Source organism: Camponotus floridanus, unplaced genomic scaffold (assembly GCF_003227725.1).
Source record: "Camponotus floridanus strain SB8 unplaced genomic scaffold, Cflo_v7.5 scaffold1, whole genome shotgun sequence".
In the NCBI taxonomy this organism is placed as follows: domain Eukaryota; kingdom Metazoa; phylum Arthropoda; class Insecta; order Hymenoptera; family Formicidae; genus Camponotus; species Camponotus floridanus.
Window position 1 is genome coordinate 8344079 of NW_020229214.1, and position 18816 is coordinate 8362894.

The following is an 18816-nucleotide window of genomic DNA, read 5'->3' on the forward strand; positions in this document are numbered from 1 at the left end:
TCTTAAATCGCCTTTCTTTCAACGAATCTTCAATTATTTTTAAAGAAATGTATTCATACTTTAAGATAATTCATATTAAGTGAATTCTTCAATGATATATGTATATTGCAGTATATCAATATACATATAGATAGTAATATAATGCAGCTAAGTTATATCTTCTAAATATTGAGAATTTCTTTTACCCTTTAAAATATTTATTTTCTCTTTTTTGTTTTATATAATTAATATTATTTTTAATATTATATATATGTATTTATATTGTATAAAGATAAATTAATTTGTAACTTGAAGTAATCAGTATATTGATTTCCTTCAATTATACAATAATTATGCCGTAATTAAATGTTAATTTCTTTCTATATGAGTCGAAGAAATATAGACTGAAGAAGAGAACATAGAGCAGACATATAATTAATAATGCAAATTAATTACATCCTGCTATATCGTAGAGATTCCAATGCTCGAGAATAATGCAACAGCGTGTTCAGTGCCGTTTAAGCGTGCATTTGAACGCACAAAAGAGTGGGAGAATCTGTTTTCGGTGATGCAGTATAAAACTAGGTGGGTACGATCGATGGATCGTAGTTCGTTTCTGTACTTTGTTCCCGTGTCTGCTTCACGACGAGAGATTTATCGCTATGGCGTCGTCTGTGCGAAAGAAGAGAGTCTCCATCGTCTCTCTCTCAGAGAAGATGAAGATTCCATCAAATAAACCTAAAGGTAATTTGTTGCATCCATATAATTAATAATATATTCAGATTATTAATTATATTTATATTAAAAAAATATATTTTTGGAAAAAAACAAATAAATATTTCGCAAATAAATCTGTCAAAAAAAATTGCTTTAATTGAACTCAGAGTTTTAAAAAAAATTTATTAATGTTCGTATAATTAAAGATATTTTTCATGAAAGAATTTTTTATATAAAACATATAAAAAGTAAAAGTAAGTTTATATAAAAAGTAAAAGTTATTGTTATAAAATATAGATAGTAAATAAATTTTCTTCTTTAAATTTAATCAAATTTATAAACTTGGAAAGTTTTTCTTGAAGAAGAATATATTGAAACATCAATAATTCTTGAGTTATAAAGCGAATATAGAAAAAAGAATTACTCAGTTTCAAAAATATACACAGATATCAAAATCATGTTTTTAATTATAATTTCAAATAGATTTTAGTGCAATTTTAATTTGAGTGTTAGTTACAAAAATTTGTAATATTACAATAAGAAGATTGCAATAAATGCTATCCTTTTTCCTAGATATTTTCTTTCGACTTTTAAATCTGTCACAATTAAAATTGTAAATTAGTAAATTTAAAATAAATATTTTTTTTCCTTTCGATATGGAAAATATAATCAACTATATCCAATTGATATGATTTATTTCGATTATCACAATCGATTTGTACAAATATGTAGCTGAATATTGGATAATGATCGAATGAAATACATTCGATAACGTTAGATAGGATTATCGAGAAAAAAAATTCATAATCATCATTTGACAGTCAAATTGCAAATAATATTCGATTACACATCATCATGTATGAAGTATGTTAAAGTACAACGCGTATCTCGTATTAACATTGAAGCACATGTTTTATCAGGGTATCACATTCATACAAATTACATCTCTATATAAAAAGTTTCAATATTTATTTAATATATTGATTTTTTGGCAGTATTTTGTATCAATATTTAAGATTTTTATAACATAATAATAAAGAATAATAAAAAAATATTATCAATATATCATTAATGATTAGTATCAAGATCATAATAAGTGATAAGAAGAACAAATTATGATTATTAAATAAAATTAATCAAACTTAATAGTAGTAATGATAATAGTAGATAATAGTAGCATGTTGCATTCCATTGTTAAGCATTTGTGTGATTTTACAAAATTTAACAGTAAAAAAAATCTTACTCTTTCTTGCATTATTAGAACAATTAGAATTTTCCAAGGGGCCATTTTCATTTCTTTCTTTTAATCCACCCTTCATCAGCTTTCTCCTAATCCGAATATTTCAAGATGACCCGGAGAAAAGACACATTTTACAAATAAAAGAAGTATATTATGCAATTAAAATTAATTCACATTCGATTAGAATTAATTCACATTCTGCGCGTGGTTATAAGCGATTAAACGTGAAGTAAAATAGTAAAAAAATCGTGGGATAAATACGATTTACTAAGATTTTATCGATCGCATACCAGAATTTTCTGACGTAATAGGTAATTGTTGCTGGATTCCATTATATGAATCGTTACAAACACCGAGCGTGCGATCACTGACGCAACGCGATCTTAATGACAATGACATAATTTGTATTCAATTTTGCGTTTATACGTGATGTTCATGTAAACATAATCATTGGCATTACAACAAACTGGTCATTAAACAAAATTAAAAATCAAGAAAGAAATTACAATCACGTATAATTGATAAGTATAAATCTTATTTATACATGTATTAAGTTAATTAGAAATTTTAAAAAATTCAAAAATTTTTATGTGTGCTATTACTATTATTATTAATTTTTAAATTTGTTATTATTTTATGTTAAAAATGTAATATATTAAAATAAAATGCAACAAGAGTTTTAAGAAAACATTTTTTAAATAAAATATATAGAGATTTTTAAGCGTGGTAGTATCAAGAATATCATTAGATATATTGTATGTTATATTGTTGTATGTTACATTTTTCAAAAATATAATTTTCTGTGACAACATATTTTATTGCGTATTCCTTAGCGATGTTGCGTGTGTCGTACCGTTGTTTTCGTCTTTCTTTGTGCGAAATTTTGATTTTATTATTATTTGATTTTATTAATTTTGTCTGTTTACGCTATGACCATATTTGTTTTTAGATTTCAAAAAGTGTAGTTGACGATTTTGACATAACTTTCACGGGCGTTACTTAACGGATTATTTGACATTATTATTACATGTTCTTTCACGTGCGTTACATAACGGATTATTCTATATTATTATTATATGCATTGAAAAGGATCCGGAGAGGATCGAAACGTTTGCATTAATTAATGTATTTCGTAATTATTAACATGATTGTAATTTAACACGTATTTACAATTCATTTTCCTTTTTTTGCGTCAATTTCTAACACCGGTGGCCTTACTTGCCTTTTTGTGTATTTGTTTTTATATTTATTATTCTGCGCCACCCATTCCTAATATTTTTATCTCCATATAATTTTTAGACAACAAATTAATAATTTATAAATACTTTTTAATAAAAATAAATTAATGTTTTTCGGGTGCTCTGGTTCAAATAATTAGAATGTATAATTATTATCTATTATCTATTATATACCATAATGTTAACATTAATCCTTGCAGCGCGATTCGGATGCAGACACACGCAGGTGATGCTCATGGGCTTGAGCTTCTTTTGCTGTTACGCTGTCCGAGTGACGACCTCGGTGACCCTGGAGGCGATGACTAATGCAAACAGCGCTAATCCCGATTTCGAAGTACGTATAATAATTAAGATTGCCTTTTGCTCGGATTCTAATCAAAGCGATTCCCTCTCTTGCCAAAGGAGTTTGCCTGGAGCGAATCGGTCAAACATATGATCCTCAGTTCCTTCTTCTGGGGCTACACCTGCACGCAAATACCCGCGAGCATCATCACCCAGCGATGGAGCGCCCAGGGACTGTTCTCGGTGACCCTTATCATCGCCGGTCTGCTGACCCTCGGCAGTCCGTTCGCCGCTCATTATGGTGGCTGGCAGGCGATGATCGCTGCCAGAATAATTTGCGGCCTCGCTCAAGGTGCCGCTCTACCGTGTCTTCATACCTTGTTATCCAAGTGGTCGCCACCCGAGGAACGTGGAAGACTATGTACGTGATTTTTTTACTTAATAATGCGTGACGAATGCGTAAGTATATTTTCATTCTAATTCAAGTTCAAGTATACAAGTATTCAATGTCAAATATTCTCAATATTTTTGAAAATCCACTAGAATGTACTTGATTAATTTTATTTACATTTCTCAAAAACATTCCATATTTTTAAAAATAAAATCCTTTAATAAAATATAATAGAAATTAGAAATTTCTTAGAATATTGTCGCACATTAAAGTAAGGCTTTGGTGAATGGCATTCTAGCAAATTACTCGAATCCTACGATTTTGTTATATTTTTCTAATAATTTTTTGGTATTCTAAATTACTTTATGCTAAGATTCATGAAAGTCGAAGGCTCTTAATTTTTTATTTTATTTTACTTCGTTGTGACACATTATGTTTTTTTCATTCTTAATTTGTGATTCATTTCTTCTGAATTAATTTTTTTTAATCAATTGTATGAAGTAAAGTTAATAATTTTAGTTTAACATTTTTCGAATAATAATGCATTGTTTTTAATTGCCAGGCACGTTTGACACAGATAAATAGAGAAACAATTCTTATCTGTCGAATCGATTAAGCACGTCAAGATTGCACGTTCAGTACAAAAGTTTTACAAAAAAGAACTTTTTTTATAATTAATATGTTCGCGTGGTAAAGATATTTTTTTAACTCAAGTAAATTTTATACGTTATTTTATAAGGTTTTCGATATATAATGTCTCTTTCTTAATTTTTTTCTATCAAAAAGTTTTCACGACAAAGATAATTTTTGAAAATTTCAAAAGAAATGTATTCAAAATTTAAACAAGACTCAAAGAAAAAATTAAAAATCTGTTTTGAGAGATCATATTTGCAATATATTTTCCACTTTTTTAGCAACATTCGTTTATTCCGGTGGCTGGATTGGAAACGTAATATGTTTGTTGAGTACTGGTTTCCTCTCAGCATCATCAATTGGCTGGCCCAGCTGTTTTTACGTTTGGGGAAGCTGCAGCATCTTGTGCGGTATCAGTTTTTACAAATTTGGCAAGGACTCGCCCTCTGAACATGCCAGTATACCTTCCGATGAAAAGGAGTATATCGAGATGAGCCTGGGAGCAACAGAGGTCGATGAGGTAACATATTCCTTCAATGTATTAATAAGAAATAAATTCACATCAGTTAAATTCATCATACTCTGAAGATCAATATAAACTTATTAATTTTTAATTAGTCCAATTTTAAAAATCTTATAATTAAAAGAAAAGTTTTAAATATATAAATTATGAATCAATGTTGCGTATATTTATGAGTAACTTAACATAAATTAATACAAAAATACTAAGAATCTTTGATTTCATTTAAGGAAAAGCGAAAAATCTAATTCTAAGTTTTTAAATTAAAATTTTCAAGCTCAGGAGAATTTTGCGGGATAAATTTCGTCCTCTACAACTTTTTTCATTTTTAGAAACCTTCCACTCCATGGATATCCATATTGAAGAGTCTTCCAGTTTGGGCACTATTAGCGACGCAATGCGCGCAATCCTGGGGATTCTGGATGCTGCTGACGGAAATCCCGTCCTATATGGCTTCGGTCATGCATTTCGACATCAAGAAAGTGAGTTTCTTGTAATCTCAGATAGAATTTAAGTCTGTCTTTTCTGTTGTGTTTTTGCAAAATTTCGGAATAAACCTTAGACTGTGAAATTCGGTCGAGTCGCGCGCGTGTTTCGACTGCGAAAATCGCGAACGATGCATTTGGAATATTAATTAATAGTTCAATGTTTATGTCGACGATACAAGAATTATTAATGTACCTAACTCGAGGCTTTTGTCAATGGATTGTCACGGATGTCATGGACATTAGCTTAGTGTTGTCAATGAACAAGTCAATGACGACTGCAAGAATGAGAAATAAAATTTTAAAAATTAAAGAATTAATCTATCTATCGAATTCAGTGATATTAATTGCGCGTTCTTTGAGTATATAATTATATTTTTATATCTAAATTATCGTGAATATATCTTTATACATAAATTTTCATAAGGTAATATTTTTCAATTTCTCTTCAATTTTGATGTTGTAAAAAATCCTCTTTCGCTATTAAAAAAAAATAACATTAATATTTGTCAATACAATTTAAATTAAATTAAAAAATAGAAACATTAAATAATACGACATTCAAAAATCAAAACTAATGAAACTAGAGTTAATTGCTGTTAATTCAATTTGTATAATATTAATTTTGATCAATATTCCTCTTTTTTCTTATGTGATAATTGCATAGAACGGTTTGATGACTGCACTGCCATACTTGACAGCGTGGATCGTCAGTTTCCCCATCAGTTATGTGTCCGATATATGCATCCGGAGGAACATTGTGTCGACCCAAATGTCACGGAAGATCTGCAACACGCTTGGCCAGTGGACGCCGGCGATCGCGTTGATCGGACTGGGTTACACGAGACAGGATCAGCCGGAATTAGCCGTGAGCATCCTCGTCATCGCCGTGGCCAGCAATATCGCTGCTTACTGCGGCCACAATGTCAATCATATGGATCTCAGTCCGAATTTTGCCGGTCCGCTTATGGGATTCACGAATGCCATAGCGGCTGCTTGCGGCATTCTCGCACCGCTGATCGCCGGCGTGATTGTCACAGATCCGGTTCGTAAAATCTCTCATTCGTATTTTTATTTTTATGATTATACATTTAAAAAATTAAATAATATTAAACGGATGAACTCTCTCTTGGCAATTTAAAGTTGTTATAAATTTATCCTTTTTCTTAGAATTCATTATAGCTTATTATTATTATAAAAGTATAAAAATGAATTTAATTATTTATGATTACATTTTCACTCGATATTTTATATATTTCTGCATTTTATTACGTTACTTCTAAAATGATTGACTCAAATGCAAATATGAAAATTATTTTGGCAATATACTCCGAATAATTTCTTTTATATTTTACATAATCTTTATTTATATATCAAAAATAAGTTTTATTTTATGTTCGATTTCGTTGTTCATTGCATTTTCCTGCTTCGTGAAATCATAATGAATTTAATCATGTTTCCTTCTATTTAGACTAACATTTTGCAATGGCGAAGCGTGTTCTTCCTGTCGGCTGGAATATACATAGTGGGCAATTTAATCTTTGTCCTATTCGGCACCAGCAAAGTGCAAAAGTGGAATGATGATATTAAAAGCAAACGAGATAGTATCGTGCATAAAGTATCGATGACACCAGTGACTGTCGCGACAATACAGGAGGAAAGAAACATCGAAAAAATTCCTTGACAATCAAAATAGAAAAGCGTGAAATTATGCAACATACACAACACTTGTTTGCCTTTTAATTTTTATTTTTTAAAAACTGTGTTCATTTTAAATGTGTGGATATATGTGATTTGCGCGCTAACTTCTAAATGACTTAGAATATATCATCATGCATGTGATAGTCGATTAAATCTTCTATCTTATTCATTATATCATTATGTCAAAGTTTGACTAGAGGCTGCGTATAAATGCTATCATATTAAGCTCAAATATATAAATATATAAATATATAAAAATGTAGATATAAAGAGAATGTTGATCGAGACAAATGTATATAGAAATCTTGCAGTAGACTTTGCAACAAGATTTTGCTGCAATTCAAATAGATTCAATTTAAATTGAATTTAGAATTTAATTTAAATAAACTTAATCGATAATAACGAATTTAATCTCGAAATTATTTAACATCACAATTGAAAAATATGGATAAGACTATATAATATAAAAAGTCTTTTTAAATTTTCATACAAAAACGATGGATATTTAATTTATCTCGAACAACTAGTAACAAAATTTCTAGAATTACAAAACTATTTATATATTAAATCTCAAATTATCTCACTCTTGTTTCTTTGAATGATTCTTTGATACATTGGTCCGGATGGCACGTACGATAAATATCGCGCCGATAATCGTTGCCAATAATGTGACATAAGTGACGAACGTCGAGAGAGATGAATCTCCGACTGGTATCGACCACACGTATGTACGATCATTTAACATACGATACGGAATTTCACGCCATTTAATTGCCAGATTGACGCATGGCTCACATAAATCCATCTTGGACACTCTATGATCTCTGATCCTCTTCCGGCATCCCAGAAGCAGCTTTGGCTCGGGTACAATCGCGTCGACATAGCCATTGGACTCATGGGCGTATCGATAACGCTGATGAAGTGGAATCATTAAATTGGACGATGACGAACTTACGAATGAACAAGTCGTCACGTTTTGCTGACCAGCCTTCTCAGCGAATAATTCAACATCAGTCTCACCTACGGAACAGATTGTACTCTGCAATATCATTACATATACAATTAGTATCATTAATTAGGCCATCAAATAGCAATCTTTAATTTGTTAAATGTAAATAAAAGAAATATGTAGAAAGATAATTTTTAATGTACATTGTAAAAAAATTGTATAAAACTTATAAAAACTGTAAAAAAAACTGTACAAAAAAATATAAAAATTGTAAATTGTACAAAAAATTAATGTAACTAATATATAGATTTCCATAAGATTTACAATAATCAGAAACAATATTGTACATACTCTTTAATTTTATTAATAGTCACTGCAGTCTCAAAGTATAATATTTAACATTTAATGTGCGGCAATTTTAAATTTATATAAATGAATCAATATATTAAGATGTAAAATTATAATTTTTTCAAAATTATTTATCAATTATTTAGTATAATTAAGGTACATACCATGCCCCTTCTTCTCAATTCTGCTACTTCATCGACATTGACATACAATGCTGATGGTAATTCCATGTAAATGGCAGTGTGACAGTCGTCATTGATAAGATCCTTGAAATATACGTGATAAATTAATGTTCTGCAAAAAATCGAAAAATACTAGACTTCAACAATATTCTCAAATATTGTTCATTTATACACCATCCAATCTTTCTAACCTATGAAATCCGCTTCCTTCCACATCGAGATCAATTTCGGCCTCGATTCCTCTGCAAATCTGCATACATCGCGTCCATAGGATCAATATCGCGATAATTTGCGAGAAATTTAATTCAAGAGCGTGTATTGTCATTATTTACCGCCGATTGATCCTAACGTTACACATCCACATGAAGTGTACGTATGATTAGTATAACCTGCTCAATGTTAGCCCCCCACTTTGACTATTGGGAATTTTTTTTTCACCAATCGTTTGGTGATTGATTAGTAATATTTGGTATAATATTCAAAATTTTTGATAATCTCCCTTTTTTTTCAGAAAATCGTAAACAATTTTAAATCTTCACCAAACAATTGAAAAAAAATTCCCAATAGTCAAAGTGGGGGCTAACTTTGAGGAAGTCTGCGAGACAACTGGAGGAACATTAGCTTCCCGAAGAAGTGACGATGATAATGCTATGATCATTAGAAATGGATTTATTAGCAATTTGTAATATGAAAGGTTCTTCTAAAGTCGGCTTTAACAAAAATGTACCTGTTCAATATGAGATATAGTTAAATTTATCTTATTTCTCTCTTTTTTTTTTTTTAGAAAATGATCAGAAACTCAAACTTTTCAATTTGGATTTTCCATGCGTTTTAAAATGAGCTTACCTTTGCAAAATGGAAGTAACGGTCGCACATCACAAATAATAAATTGTGTTCATTTGCTCGAAAATTGATACCTTCCTCGAAGTTTCTGTCAGTAATTTATCGATGATTTGCGTTTTTTGATTTACTTTAATACGAAAATAACACGCACAATTAACGCAACACGAAGACGTGACGACACCTCGATGAATTCAAGAAAAGGTACCGATATATTGGCGCTAAATTCAAAACGATGCCAGCGCGTCAATTTTTGTGATAGCGCCATCTCTATTGAAAAAATGTTTTCACATATCAAGAAATTATCCGCGGATATAGGAAGAAAGAGATTGTAAACTGTTGATAACTGTTGGGCGAAATATTACCGATAGTGATGATAAAGTGCTTGTAAATATATTAAAGTCAAGACGTACAATGACTGATTAATTAACTGCTGTAATTAAAAGATAAATTTAAAGTTATGGCTAATTGTGAGACAAGTGGAGGAGCATTAGCTTCCCGCAGAAGTGATGACGATGTTATGATCACTAGAAATGAATTTTTTAGCAATTAATAATGTGAAAAGTTAGTCTTTAGAAGTCGGCTTTTAAAAAAAATGTACTTGTTCAATACGAGATATAGTTAAATTTATCTTATTTCTCTCTTTTCTTCTTTTAGAAAAAGCTCAGAGACTCAAACTTTTCAATTTGGATCATGTAACGTTTATGAAAATAAAAAATATCTCTTAGAAGATTGGATACACATTATCTTCAGCATGAAATATTCCACATGAAATCATCCTAGAAGTAACAGGTATTGATCTCTATATAAGAGTATTATTAAGATTTGCATTTAAGATATGATGAATTTATACATCCAAAAGAATATGTAAAAATAATATATTATGAATACTCTAGATATTAAATATAAACATAAATGTTTAAACAACTGAAAAAATCTTGATTTATAATTCTTATTTTAGAATCTTTATTTATTCCTAATCTTGATTTATAAACTTATTTTAGATTATAATGTAGAATTATAGAAATATATATCTCATAGAATATAACGTATAGAATTATATATTATCAGAGATATACATATATATTTCTATAATTTATTGCAAAAATAAACTAAATATTATTTGTACAATAATATAGTATTGAAAAATCTGTTGAAAATTGCACGTTCAAGACTAAAGATACACTTGGCTAAGTTCTCTGGAAATTTTCTAATATAATTCCTATTTTATAATCATTATGGCATTGCTTGTTCTTTCTGCATTTGTTTAAATACTTTAGGGAAATCAATTTCAACAGCAACATTATCGACTCCAACATTTCCAGTACTTGATGAAACACCAGGTGTGTTATTTGGCGTATATCGTGTTGGAGAATTTTCTCTCGACTCTTCTAGATCTGAAAACATAATTGAAAGATAATTATGTATAAGAAAATGTATCCTTCCTTTTCAGGTATATTGATATTTATAAAAAAATTTACCAAAGAATCTTTGACTTCTCTTTCTCTTAACAATAATAATTAAAAGTATGACAGCTATAGCAACCACAAATACCATAACAGCAGTCATTCCTCGTAACAGATTTGTCTAGACAAAATAAATTTAAATAAAATTTAAGTATAGAATTAGATAAAATTATTTTGCACTTTTACACATTTCATATTTTAAGGTACCTCAAAATCGTTTTCCCAAAGTTTCTCCCAATCATTTTTGACTATTAATTCAATAGAACCAATTTTTAATTTAGACTCATCATTTAAACCTCTTGAAATACATTTATAAAAGCCAGATTCTGCAGTTGAAACACCCTATAAACATAATATAAAAATATTTTCGAAAAAAAGAAAATCTGAAATAACTGAAAATATCTGAAAACTTACCCTTATCAGGAGTGTGCCAGTCAACACTTCATAATTATATTTCTTTTCATTGAAAGGATTTCCTGGACTAATGATCTGGTCATTATTTCCAAATTGCCACATCATAAAACGATGATATTCGTCAATACTTGAGCATGGAAGCTCAGCCAAGTGTCCAGCTGATACTTCTTTCACTATTACATCACTTGCAGTTTCAGATTTTCGTAATATGAATGATAAATAAAAAAGTATAAAAAACCACATTGTTATCTAGAAATCAATAAAAAAATAGTAGTTTATTCTATCAATTACACACAAAATAATGCTGAGATTTTATAGATTAAAGATATATTTCTCCTTATAATAATGGCTATTTAATATATATCTTTATTTTATTTCGAGATTGATAATTATGAAAAGAATCATACAAAAAAAATATATATTTTTATATAAATTATATATGCAAAAAAAAACAAAAAATGTCAAACTTATAGAAGTATATAAAATTGCTGTATTTTGCCAAGACTAATATTAGCAGACTGTCAGATGTTGCTGTCTTTTCCTCATTAATTCCATAATTATAGTCTAATTACATTGATCGTTTTTTTCTCTTACAGCTGTTAATACCGTGAAACCAGTCTATTCTTCACAGATGTTTGTCACAATGATCATTCAATACACAATTCAAGAGGCAAAAGGCTTTTCTTAACGAAGTTAACGATGTTGCGTAATCATAACAGCAATTGTTATATGTACTTGTTTACTGCTCTTAATTTTTTTCTACGTAAATGGACTCACTAGTTACAGCACCAGCATAAATTTGTGATTTTAAATCAAAAGATGCTTTTTCAGTTACTGATGAGAGGATTGCTACGACAAGCACTGCCATAGAGTTGCTTATTTATAACTCTGTCCTATTTGGCCTTGTAATACTCAAGTATTTATAGTAGACTAGATTTATACCTTGCAACTATTATATCTTGTTCATTGTGACTATTACATCTTGTTCTCAGATCTTGCTATAAAGCCACTACTGATTCTTTGCAGAAAAAAACTAGAATTAAATATTTTATTTAAATTAAATAGTTTATATATTTCGATATAATCAATATAAATTAATATTTGTGATAACACATAGTGCTTTATTATCCAGTAAAGTGTTGGAATAAAAATTAAATCATTTATAAAAGCAATAAGCATATATGTAATTGTATATTTGATTTTATACAGCAAATAATAATAATATTGATAAGCTAATACTTTGTTAGTATAATTATATGCACAAGTCCTTGGGTAACTTGAAGCAAACTGGAATTTGTCCATTATCAATATCTAGATTGATGTATCAAATGGATAAAAACATCGGTTGCTAGTGCTGGAAGGAGTAGCCAGAAGGGCGCCAATACTACTTTGGCTGGTAGAGACCAGTGAGGTGCCTCCGATTTCAAACAAATCAGAATCTGAGCACATAGTTTCAGAAGCACAGCTGTCATATACCATGCCTGAAACAATAATATTACTGAGACATATTTTCTTTTTTTAAGTAAAACTAAATTTATTAAATTTCTGTGTTCTTTATAACATTATCACGTTGTATCACATCTTTATATTTCTGTAAAACAATCTGTTTTTGTAAACTGTATGTTAAAAACAAATTATAGTTTTTGACTGTACAAAAGAATTGTACATCTTGCTAAACTGCGACTTGAAAATTAGTATGAAAATACTTGCCTCTCTGTGCAAACTATTGACACGTCCATTCTTGCAGTGTGAGATCATGTTGAAAACGATGTAAATAAGAAGAATGTTGTCGTACAGCCACATTGGAATGAAAACAATAAACCAATTCCATTGTATTCTTTGATCAAGCCTCAGAACCAGCAGGATCAAAAATATGAGCAAATTGAACCACGTAAACAAGGCACGATGCAAAACCGCCATGGAAGACAATTAATAGTGCAAAATTTCGAAAAGATGCATTTATGCATAATCGATATTTGACAGTTTCTAATTTTTTACAGCCAACGAAATGACAATAACATATTTACATGTTGGTGGATCATGTTATTTTCGATCACTCTCTATTTTATCGATATAGTTTTAGATTTTGTCTTTACAATGTTTTAGAACACCGTAAGATGACACTGCAGGTTCGATAATTTTCGAAACTAAAATGTGTACACTGCGCGACAACGATTCGTTCCACGGTCCCTCTCGCGAGGCAAGGGGAGCGTAGCTTCTAACCAATCAGCCATTGCCACGCTGCCATTTGATTGGTCACTTCTACGTTCCCCTTGCCCCGCGAGAGAGGGGCCAAGGAATGAATCGTTGTCGCGCAGTGTACGTCTACAAAAAAAAGAAAAATTAAATTTTTTATTTATATTGGCCGGTATTCATAGTCCGATCTTATATTTAAGATTGTCTTAAGTCTGGTCCGAGGTTGATCTAAGACCTCATTTAACCAATCAAACAGCTGCGTAGCATTTCAAGCTCGAACTTAAGACGATCTCAAATATAAGATCGGACTATGAATACCGGCCATTGTTTACATTTTGGATAAAAAATATGTATTGAAACTTCGAAGAGAAAAAAAAGGAATAGAAAACATCAGCATGAAAATGAAAAATACAACGAGAAAAGAAGAAAATAAAATTTAATATGTTAATCTTTGGAAAGGATTATCAAAGATTTCTTTAGTAAAGAAAACTTTAGTAAAAAAATTTTAGTAAAAAAAAACTTTAGTTTTTCTTTAATAATAATACTATATCTGATTCACTTTTTACAAGGTACATGTTTTAAATAATACTATAGCAATTAGAATAATTCTCCAATAACCCATACAGCACAAAAAGGCCAAAAGACGTCTTTAAGTAGTCTTTTAGATGTCTTTTGGACATGTGTGCTGTCTGGGAAGGTATTTGATACCAAAAAGTAAACGTAAAAATTTTGTAATATTGCATTATTCAGCGATTTACAATGACCTGTTACGTATTTCTCGTGTCATTGCGATAAAGATCGCGATATACGCCTCTTCCCGGGACATCAACAATTATAAGTGATCCTTGAACAGTGTGATGGAAAAGAAGGCACCGAGTAGCGAAGGCGCCGATTATCGACGACCAATGAAATCTCGTGTATGACGAACGTCTGATGTTATCGGATGACAGTCTCGTATCTCGCAAACACCGTGCACGTGACATTGATTCTCTGGAAAAAAGAAATCGAATAACGAAAAAAAGGAAAACATCAATATAAGGACAAAGGGTTTTCAGCAAACGACACAGAGGACACAGTGGTAACACAATAAGTCATTTCATTCTTTCGGCAACCAACAAAGATAAAGTGATGCACTGTTCTCTGTGTCACTTGCTGAAAAGCCCAAAATAAAGGAAGAATAAAAAAAAGGAAAGAAAGTATAAAATAAAGAAAATAGATTTTTTTATTCGCATTAATATATCGTTCCTGCAATTTTTTTTACATTTTTAACGTATGTCTTTTAATACAATTAATTTAATATTATTAAGATCACACGTACATATAACTATTTGTTCAATATAAGAGATAAAATAATTTGAGATGGAGATTGCATCTAAAAGAACTCACTTTATTATTATTTCTATTTTTTTTTTTTTTTTTTTTCCAGAAAAAAGCGGGCAAATTTAACGTGTTTACGCTACTGGCATGCAACAATCAATCTATATATGCGACGTCTCGTTCATCTCTCAACTTATTTGAGGATACGTCGATTCTTTACTTCTTATTCATCTCGATTACTTGTCCTTTGTAAATCTGCGGTTTAAATAAGCGGTTTACTAATTAATTGAAACGATACAACACATGAAGCAGCTCCACGTTTGGAAGTTTGTAAAAGTTGTGCGCGTATTTTCTCATGTGTGAAGAAGAATTGTGATTAAGAATATAAACATGACAACAGATTCTGAAGTATGTATATATATATTTTATATCTAATAGATAAGATAAGAATCACTCAAATGTGACTTTCAGTGATTTTCATTTTCAATGTCATAGAAACATGACAAAATAAATCTTAAATAAATAATCGCGTTTTGGATATATGCAATATATTTGAATGATACTTGAACAGACAGAGAGAGTAACATCATTTGTTTAAATCTCGAAATTACTTGTCTTAGAAATTAAAATAGAAATCGTTTTTTACTTTAAAATTTCAATTCTTAATCTTCCTTTTTCTGGCAAGTAAGTTTCATATCAATATTCTATTAATCTCTTGAGATTAAGAAATAATTGAAGGATATAAAAAATATCGCGATATATTTGCATCTCTCTGAAACTTGATTCAAATTCTATAATAATCGCTTACTGCTCCAATTTTTTGATAGTTATTAAAAATTAAGCAACAATTGTTAAAAATGAAATCGATGTTGAATATTCTATATATTATATTCTATATATTCTATATATATTATATTCTATATTCTATATATTTTGCGTTCGCATATCGTTAAATCTTGACGCACTGAAGCACATTTGAGATAAATATCTTGATATGCATATGATATAAAAAAATGATGAATTAATTATGTTGGAGTAAAAATAAAAATTCTTGTTTCTATACATCCGTAGGCAATATACAAGAGCACTTAACATATAATTGATATGCTAATCGAGATATCGTTCTTTACTAATACGAAATCAAAAGTCGTACTTTCTACATCATAATTATACATTAATTATATCAAACTGTTATTTGTTCCGTGCCATTGAATTTGTTGTTTATTCATATGAAGAAGTACATGTCGAAATAAGCATACAATCGGAATATAGGAAAGAGAGACGAAACGAGGCACGACTGTAAACGAGCGAAGGCCGAATTCTTTACGTTACTTCGCTGACTGCGCAAAAGTGCGAAAGATATGTCTGATATGCGACACGATCTGCCGGAGTACGACGGATCGGTCGATGACAGAAAGACACGTCCCTTAACGTAATACATAATGCTTCTTGTGACGCGACTATAAATACACGTGCCTAATGATTCTATTCCGAAAACGCGAGAAGCCGAGTCTATTTTAACGGATTGGAGTGGGTCCGCGTGTCCCATTGACCCTATGGCCGCCTAAACCAGTCTTAGACGGCGAGACTAGCGTCGAGCATCAACTATCTATTCGCAAATAGTCATAGGCTCTCCGATCTCGCGAGATCACCTCATCGCCGAAATTTTGTAATTCGCGTCCTTGCGTCCCTTGCTCTTTAACCTCTCTTTCGCTCGCGCGCTTCGGGTCCACGTGGTTCGCCGGGTCCATCGCGATGCAAAACGTACGAGCGTTGGTAAGTGGTCGATTTCGATCGAAACCGAGGACTCGCTTGTGATCTCGCGAACATCCTGAAGAACATCGAGCGATATTTTATATCTTAGCGTGATAATCTTTTTTATGACGATAAGTTCGGATTTATAGCAATTTATTGATATGTAAAAAAGAAGGATTTTTTTTTATCTAGTTTGTAGATATTATATATCTGTGAAAATTTTATTTATTTTTATATTAATTCTAGAAAATATGTAAAGCGTTTATTCATTCACATTCTTGAAACTATTAATCTGAAAACTTTCATTAGAATCTACATCTAAAATTTAAAGTAGACAAATTTATGTTGTAAAAGTCACACACAAGTTCTATGAGTCAAAATTGTAAAGATATTGTGTATATATTCAAATGAAAATTTATATTTCTAGGTGCTCCCAGTCTTGGCTGCAGTAGGAACAATAATTGTTATAGGAGTCGCATTTAAAATATATAAATCTTGGAGTGAAAAAAGGAAAAAATCTCCAATACTACTGGTTGATCCAGTAGTCAAGTATAGTTTACCTTTAATCCAAAAAGATATAATAAGTCATGATACAAGAAGGTTTAGATTCGGATTACCAACACCGGATCATGTTCTGGGTCTACCTATTGGTCAGCATGTACATTTAACAGCAAGAATCGGAGAAGAGGTTGTGATACGATCATACACACCTGTTTCAAGTGATGATGATCATGGCTATGTGGATCTTGTCATCAAAGTAAATAATTGAATTGTTAAATTAGTTATAATCTAAAAAAATAATAATATATTTTTATTCATACATATAATCATATTTTTTAGGTATATTTTAAGAATGTACATCCAAAATTCCCAGAAGGGGGAAAATTGTCTCAATATTTGGAAAACATGGAAATAGGAGATGCCATTGATTTTAGAGGTCCATCTGGTAGACTGATTTACAAAGGAAATGGAAAGGTCTCCATAAAACTTCTTAGGAAAGAACCACCTGTGGAATATAATGTTAAAAAGGCAAATATATCTCATATATTAAACACGATTATTGCTATATAAATTTGTATTCTTATTATCATTAAAAGCAATTTTATGTATTTTTTAAAGGAATGTATAATAAATCTACATTTTTTTTTCTGTATAGATTGTCATGATCGCTGGTGGTACAGGCATTACACCGATGTTACAGTTAATCCGTGCGATAATAAAGGACCCTACAGACGAAACTCAAACTTCCTTGTTGTTTGCCAATCAAACTGAGAAAGATATCCTGTTACAAGACGAATTAGACGATATCGCCAAAAAATACCCGAATAAATTGAAACTTTGGTACACATTAGACACAAGTAGCGAAGGATGGTCTTATAGCACAGGATATATTAGCGCTGATATGATAGAGAAACATATGTTTCCACCATCATCAGATACCATTGTACTGATGTGTGGTCCACCTCCGATGATCAATTTTGCTTGCACTCCGAATCTCGATAAACTTGGTTATGATAGTAAATTACGATTCGCATATTAATTGATTTGTCATGCAGATCATTGTAGAAAACTTACATCTGGCAAAGATTTGCTTTGCTTTTAGTACCTCAATAAAGTCAGGGGTAAGTACGTTTGGCTGAATGTATATAATCCGCTTTACATTAATTATGATAGATATTGAATGATTTGATGCCAATCAAAGATTTATCTGCTAACTTTCCATTAAAATTTATCTGTGAAGACAACTCAAACAGTATTGCATAACTAGTGTAACTAAGCGTTAAAAATATATCAAAATGTAACTATGCTATATAAGGAGGGAAAAGATGTCTCCTTATAATTTTAGAAAAAAAAATATCAAAAACTTTTTATTTTTTTTTTTTTTATTCACAAAAGTGGCAAACGAAATCCGATTTTAAAGATACGATTTTAAAACAGTGAAAAATTAAATTTACATAGAATAAATAATTTTTTTATGACTAAAAAATAATTCATTTAATCCTGTATTTTTTATTATAAAAAGATGTATAAAAAAATATGTGACTAAAGTATATCATTATAGTATATATTGATACAAAATATTATATAAATATTTTTTAATGTAAAGCATTTATTCATGTTGAATCTATTGTATTGTTATAAAGTCTCAATATAGAAAAGTTT

At 30.2% G+C, this 18816-nt stretch overlaps 5 protein-coding genes across 9 annotated transcripts; 2 read left to right on the plus strand and 3 right to left on the minus strand.

Annotated features, from left to right (window-relative positions):
* The first annotated feature begins 641 nt into the window (after positions 1-641).
* Positions 642-7326, plus strand: LOC105251376 (putative inorganic phosphate cotransporter). Its single transcript, XM_011258161.3, has 7 exons — positions 642-723; positions 3375-3508; positions 3577-3877; positions 4762-5000; positions 5333-5482; positions 6153-6530; positions 6957-7326. The coding sequence occupies exons 1-7, from the start codon at positions 642-644 to the stop codon at positions 7167-7169; spliced, it is 1497 nt and encodes a 498-aa protein (XP_011256463.1). The 3' UTR covers positions 7170-7326.
* A 351-nt stretch (positions 7327-7677) lies between these two features.
* LOC105251471 lies at positions 7678-9680 on the minus strand. Of its 2 annotated transcripts, none has more exons than XM_025406737.1 (4): positions 9512-9680; positions 8857-8915; positions 8648-8777; positions 7678-8225 (listed from the first exon to the last, which is right to left on the minus strand). In XM_025406737.1, exons 1-4 carry the CDS (start codon positions 9539-9541, stop codon positions 7767-7769), a joined length of 678 nt encoding a protein of 225 aa, XP_025262522.1. In that variant the 5' UTR covers positions 9542-9680; the 3' UTR covers positions 7678-7766. The 2 variants fall into 2 exon arrangements, with proteins under 2 accessions (XP_025262522.1, XP_025262514.1); XM_025406729.1 differs by having other exon boundaries at positions 8857-9009.
* Positions 9681-10693: 1013 nt separating this feature from the next.
* LOC105251378 lies at positions 10694-12383 on the minus strand. 3 transcript variants are annotated; one of them, XM_011258162.3, is made up of 5 exons: positions 11958-12383; positions 11386-11634; positions 11179-11313; positions 10987-11092; positions 10694-10902 (listed from the first exon to the last, which is right to left on the minus strand). In XM_011258162.3, the coding sequence occupies exons 2-5, from the start codon at positions 11626-11628 to the stop codon at positions 10742-10744; spliced, it is 645 nt and encodes a 214-aa protein (XP_011256464.1). In that variant the 5' UTR covers positions 11629-11634; positions 11958-12383; the 3' UTR covers positions 10694-10741. The 3 variants fall into 3 exon arrangements, with proteins under 3 accessions (XP_011256464.1, XP_025263628.1, XP_011256465.1); XM_025407843.1 differs by having other exon boundaries at positions 12163-12245; XM_011258163.3 differs by having other exon boundaries at positions 11980-12119.
* Positions 12384-12583: 200 nt separating this feature from the next.
* Positions 12584-13465, minus strand: LOC105251380 (transmembrane protein 60). The gene is made up of 2 exons (XM_011258168.3): positions 13096-13465; positions 12584-12866 (listed from the first exon to the last, which is right to left on the minus strand). The coding sequence occupies exons 1-2, from the start codon at positions 13303-13305 to the stop codon at positions 12690-12692; spliced, it is 387 nt and encodes a 128-aa protein (XP_011256470.1). The 5' UTR covers positions 13306-13465; the 3' UTR covers positions 12584-12689.
* Positions 13466-14409: 944 nt separating this feature from the next.
* On the plus strand, positions 14410-18608 carry LOC105251381 (NADH-cytochrome b5 reductase 2). Of its 2 annotated transcripts, XM_011258170.3 has the most exons (5): positions 14410-14659; positions 15008-15306; positions 17081-17410; positions 17494-17682; positions 17810-18608. In XM_011258170.3, exons 2-5 carry the CDS (start codon positions 15289-15291, stop codon positions 18191-18193), a joined length of 921 nt encoding a protein of 306 aa, XP_011256472.1. In that variant the 5' UTR covers positions 14410-14659; positions 15008-15288; the 3' UTR covers positions 18194-18608. The 2 variants fall into 2 exon arrangements, with proteins under 2 accessions (XP_011256472.1, XP_011256471.1); XM_011258169.3 differs by lacking the exons at positions 14410-14659; positions 15008-15306 and adding an exon at positions 16191-16674.
* Positions 18609-18816: the final 208 nt, after the last annotated feature.